A 6,090-nucleotide genomic window follows, 5' to 3' on the forward strand; every position below is an offset into this window, starting at 1 on the left:
GAAAAAATATTGTGCAGGTTAGACCCACAAGGTGACACATTGCACTCTTGCTGCCACATGGCCGTCCAATCAAAAAACATAGTTGGTAAGTGGGTTACGTGACATTTTGACATGGTAGACACATGGATGACGCAGAAGCATGTCATGGCATGAACATGGACCAATCAGTGGGCACCACATGGTCCAATCATGAGACACAACATGGTGCCCCACAATTGGCCACCATGTTTACCTATTTAAAATTTTTTCTTGCAACCACCAGGGATCAAACCCTGACATCAATGGAGCAAACTCAATTGACCGACCATTACACCAATCATATGGCTCGTTATATAACTCGCGGATGTATATTTATAAACACTAGTTTATGTTTTAAAACTCCAAACCAAGGGTCCATGGGGTTTGACCTTAGGAACCCCCAATTGATAATGTCATATTAAACCTATGCCAGTCAATACAACAACAACCTAGCATTGGTAGCTCTGTGCAATGAAAAATTATATAACCTATGAAATTCAAATTTGAGGTGGTCCAGAACTAGAATGTGACACATGGATCAAGGACGAGCTGCCAACTGGCCAGTTGAATAGTGCACAAGTAGGAAAAAAATCAAGATAGATTCTTGGTATATTCCAAGGAATATTCTATAGAATATTCCCTAGAATATTTTGATTGTTGTGACATCTTGAAGATTCCCTAGGGGACCCAGAGGTGAAAGTTACAAAACTTAGTCAAGTTTATACTCATTTTTCGTGAAATTTCGCAAGGAATCCACTATTGCAATCAGAATCATGATCAAAGAAACATAATTTAAGGTTATTCCCAAAGGTGAAGTATTGTCATGTAATTTTCCATATACTTTTATTTCGTTTCGCTGAGATAAAATAAAGGCCTCTCCACTTTCAAGCCGGGCTCGGAGATGTGTAAAGGCATGCTTTTAAAGGTTAAGGCCAGAAGACGAACCTTAGCTATGTCTGAACATTTGACCCAACGTCACTGTGAAAGTCATTCCTTAAGATGAACTCATAATGCATTGTTTAAAATTATAAATGTTCACAAACTAACAAGACTTGGGAGATGGGGAGTTTGATGTCATTTAACAGAAAGGTTCATGTCCCACTCTAGGATGTAAGTATTTATGCGTTAACAGTAAGAAAGCTTGGTGTAGTTAACAAAAAGAAAGAGACAGAAAAGTCTTATGGTACAAAATAAAAAAATTGACGTCACAGTGCGAGAATTTTATAGTGTGTTCCTCAAGCATGAAATGAAAATTGTGTCTTTGAGTTGCTAGAAGCTTCCCATCATGCCATGAGACTTATGTAAATGTACACTTTTAAAGGATAAAGCCAAAAGACATACTTTAGTTGTGCACATGTCTTTGTTCCACCAGTTTTAGACATGGTAAGATTTTTGTAAGTGACACACCTTATAAATTATATTTATTGCTTAATATATTTAACTCTACACATCCCTAGCCTATGTAATCAGCGTCCCACACAACACTTCCTCTTCCAAATGACCACACACAATCTTTCCTCCATACACTTCTTATGTATAACTCCATTGTCCACAACATTTTTTCTGCACAAATACTACTCCACACTTTTATTTTTCATAATTATCCTTGTAGATTCCGCAGGACAAACTCATAATGCATCATTTTAAATTATCGATAGTCTAGAGTAATAGGATCTCGGAGATGGGGATTTCTATATCATTTAAGAATAAGGTTCATGTCCCATTGCAAAACTACATGTAAGGACTTACGCCCTAACAATAAGAGAGAAGAGAACAATTAACGGGAAACGAGAGATGAAAAAGTTTCATGATACAAAATTGAAATATGGTGTGTTCTTCATCTTTCTACAGTGGCTGATAAAAGCATGAGATGAGAATTGTGTATCTTAGTTGTTGGAAACTTTGTTGTCGTATCGCGGGAATTATGTAAAGGCACATTTTTAAAGGTTAAGGCCAAAAGGCATACTTTAGCTATGCACATGCATTTGTTCCACCAATTTTAGACGTGGTAATATTTTCGCAAGCAGGAAACCTTATAAATTATATTTAGTGCTTCAGGCATTCGGTCCATATGCTATGTTGTTTTTCTATGTTTTTAGTTGCATGAAGTATATAAAATATTTCTAGGTAATTCATCGTATTATGTCGTGTTTGTTTCTAGAATGTAATTTTTTGCATTGTCTTACTCTTCTATCATGTTTCCAAATCCTATTAACATTGTTTTGTTTTCTCATATTGAGTTTAGAAACAAAATTAGAAATCATGATATAGACATAGGGATGCAACTATTTCCTTTATTTTATGTATTACTTATTTTTATGATTAATAATAATAAATATTATTTTAAAGAACTTTTTAGTTTACTTCATTTTTAATATCCTAAAAAATAATGTGAGTTTATATTAATATGCTAATGAATGAGTGACTCGTCAATGAAAATTGCTTATAGTATACAACTCTACTATTTACCAATCTCTGCCAATCTCTTAAGGTATGGATACCTTTAGAATGGAGTTGGAGTTGCCCTTACTAATTGTCATGAGGGAAGAGTTTTATTAAAAGATAAATGAATAAACACATTGAAGATGCTTTCTATAATCACAATAGACAAATGGTATATTAAAATATTGAATATTGTAACGAGTACATTAAAACTTTTTGAAAAACATGTACTAAACAAGGTTGTTACTCATTTTATTCGTTCGTTCAAACATGGTGTGTCTTAATGTCTAGTCTTGTCCAATAATTTTAAAGATGTCCGACTTATAAGTGTGCTTATCAATGTGTGTTAGTATGGACCCACTAATTTCATTTGCTGAAACTTGATGTATTCAATCTCCTGTCTCTTACAATAAAGTAAAATAAATTTTAAAAATGTTAGATTTATAAAGGTCTTTACGAAAGTGTTGTAGAAGTTTGACCAAAATATTTGTGAAAATGCGAGAATCTCTCCTGTTTTGATTTGAAATAAAACTGATTATATTTGGAAGACCCGGTATGAATTCGGTACATTGTTGATCCACATATACTTGATCTTCTGCGAAGTCGTTTTTTTAATGGAGTTAGGTTGAATCTAGAGACCACATATACTTGATCTTCTGCGAAATCGTTTTTTTAATGGAGTTAGGTTGAATCTAGAGATAATATCATTATAGCTCAGTGAAGTCTAAAGGCCTGGTGCAAAGCCCAGTGGACACTCTTTGAGATAGTTCAATAATTAAATTATCTCAAAAAAGTGTCTTATTCCCTAATCATAGCAGCCTTTCACAGTAGAATTTGATCTGAACCCTGATAAACACTAAACCCTCCTGATAAAAACTAAACCCTACATAGAATGTAAGTTTAGACTTACAAAGTATTACACTGAATCTTTCACAGTAGAATTTGATCTGAACCCTGATAAACACTGAACCCTGATAAACACTAAACCCTCCTGATAAAAACTAAACCCTACATAGAATGTAAGTTTAGACTTACAAAGTATTACACTGAATCTGAATGAATTTTCTCTTTCAAACGGGCTGCACTTCACACTGAATTTTATCTTTGAAACGGGCTGCACTTCACAATAAGCCATACATTACACTTCGCAATGGGCCATACAATACAAAGTTGTGTGAGGGGTTCTGTACCAAAGCCAAATTTGAACTTTATCCTACATTAGCAAAGCCCTGGAGAGCAAAGTTTATTTTGTGGGATCTCTAACAGTGATTAATATCAACTCTATCGTACATATAGATATTTACTAATTATTTTGTTGGATCCTTAGACGGTGCTTAATTTCAATTATAGCGTACCTATGATATTCACGAATTGGAACTGTTTACAGTGTCTATTCTAGGGTAAAATATTCATGAATTATTGTGTAGGATCTTTAGACAATGCTTAATATCAACTTTAGCATACATACAAATATCAATATCCGTTTGAATGACAAATTTCAAAGGAGAGGCCACTGAAAATTTAAATTTAAATGTTCACATTCAATTTTGATGAAATATGGACCAATTTCAAAGCACAGGGCACTGAAAGTTTAAAAATTCAAATTAAATTTTTATAAAAATTACAACACCAGTGGCGATGGGTAGTTTCTAAAACTAACCAAAAAAAAAATTATATCCACCTTACACTTTTTGAACAGATTTCCCTGAACCATCGGTGGATGTGAGAATCATATGAAATCTAGCATAGGGCTTGAAGTTCTTATTAAATTATCATGAAATGGTGCAGGTACCAGGATATTGTTCAGTCACAACATGATACGAATATCCATCATTACAATGCTCATAACCGTTGGGATTCACATGATACACACTAACTATGGGAGGTGCAGCTGCCTCTGCAGCCTTTTTCTCCTGTGTTTTCTTCTCGGCTTCCTTCTTCTCATCCTCTTGCTTTTTCTTCTCGGCCTCCTTCTTCTGATCCTTGGCAGGACCCTCGTTCTTTTTCTCTTCCTTCTTCTCTTCTTTAGCAGGACCAACACTCAGTAACTCTACTTTGAACCCCATTTTCCTTAGTTTTGTTGTGAGCCACACAGGGTCTGCATCTCCGATCACAGTTATCTTTCCCTCTTTCATGTCCACCTCAATAGAGTCCACTGAAACAGAACATTGGCAACATTAGTAACCCTAAATCATATACCTAATATATTGTAAATGGTGATAAATATTGTGCAGGAACCAGGGACGAGAGATTCATGCCTCCAACTCCTGCAACGGCCTTCATGGCTCTTCTCTTGCTTCTCTCATCTTCCAGAGTCGATTTCAACACTACTTTCTGCACGACCAAATAATGGTTATTAACGAATATGATATTTTAACTTTCAAATCACTAACCCAACAACAACAACAAAACTGGAAGAGATTAGGAGATACTTATATTATACCTTCATTTTCATACACCTGCTATTATCCCACAAGATAAAATTCAACCCCCTGAAACTTCAATGACCATTTTCTGTATTGCAAAACTCTTGTGATGTGGGCACAATGGCTTCGATGAGCGAAATATATAGGCGCAAGATATGGCCCGTGAGTGTGTGGTCGTGCAGCTTCCCGGAAACTGTTGTGCAACTTCGAAGCTCACTTCCACGAAGAGTGCAGGATTCCAGTGGGTGCCAATTGTACTAGTACTAGCCATCGACAATTTTTTGCAGGCCTGAAATTAAAGGTATGTGGGACATTTTGGCGGACCCACGTGTTTCAGTACTGTTAGTGCACTCAATATTAAAGGTTGTTAAGCTATACCGACATGGTGACGCCGATGAATATGCTTTCAGGGAATTGAGGTGCAGTGTACCTGAACTGCTTTATAGCAACAACACGCTGTGATAGAGAAGCAGCGTGGGATAAACAGCACAACTGCTCCTCGCCACGGTGATACCAGTCAGATGCAGAATGTCAGTTGTCTTTGGCGTTTAGGGCATATTCGAGCTGTATATTGAGATGAAAAATGTGAATTGAATTATTTTTTTGCTGCGTAATCACAAGATTGGAGTTAATGATCAGCGTCGTATTTTGGATTGGATTTTTTTTGGACTGTGGGAAATTTTATCATAATTTAGTTGTCAAATCAGTAGTGACGACAATTATTTTTGGGTGTTAACAGCCAATGCAGACTGACTCATCACTGTCATTCAAGACAACCATTGCACCTGAAATAACCTGACTCATCACTGTCATTCAAGAAAACCATTGCACCTGAAATAACCTGCTAGCAGTCTGTAAGGAGACAAGCTTTCACCCCAAAATCTTAAACTATTAACCTCTTTCCTTACTTCACGAGAAGATGAATTCTAGATCAAACCAAAACAGTTTTAAGAATTTTGCTGAAACATTATTCTTTTCTTTTTCAAATTTTGATTTCTGTTGTTAAAATTAGTTTTTTTATTTTTTTATTTTTATAATAAATATTGATTCAGCCCGTTCAAAAATTCCAAAAATATTTAAATTCAAACTTAGTACCTAACAAATCCCTGTAAATTTAATGACAAATTAAACTGAAAAATAAACCTAAAAAACTTTCGAAGCCTTTAACAAATAAACTAAATTTTCAAAATTTGGTAGAAATAAA

At 35.2% G+C, this 6,090-nt stretch overlaps 1 protein-coding gene across 1 annotated transcript; it reads right to left on the bottom strand.

The window, feature by feature from the left end:
• Positions 1-4,189: 4,189 nt before the first annotated feature.
• Positions 4,190-5,095, bottom strand: LOC149177201 (heavy metal-associated isoprenylated plant protein 39-like). The gene is made up of 3 exons (XM_089420057.1): positions 4,904-5,095; positions 4,719-4,794; positions 4,190-4,615 (listed from the first exon to the last, which is right to left on the bottom strand). Exons 1-3 carry the CDS (start codon positions 4,913-4,915, stop codon positions 4,233-4,235), a joined length of 471 nt encoding a protein of 156 aa, XP_089276183.1. The 5' UTR covers positions 4,916-5,095; the 3' UTR covers positions 4,190-4,232.
• Between the last annotated feature and the right edge of the window lie 995 nt (positions 5,096-6,090).

This window comes from Pinus tabuliformis, chromosome 4_1 (genome assembly GCF_031772625.1).
Source record: "Pinus tabuliformis cultivar Carrire ecotype Pingquan chromosome 4_1, CPIR1, whole genome shotgun sequence".
NCBI lineage: Eukaryota > Viridiplantae > Streptophyta > Pinopsida > Pinales > Pinaceae > Pinus > Pinus tabuliformis.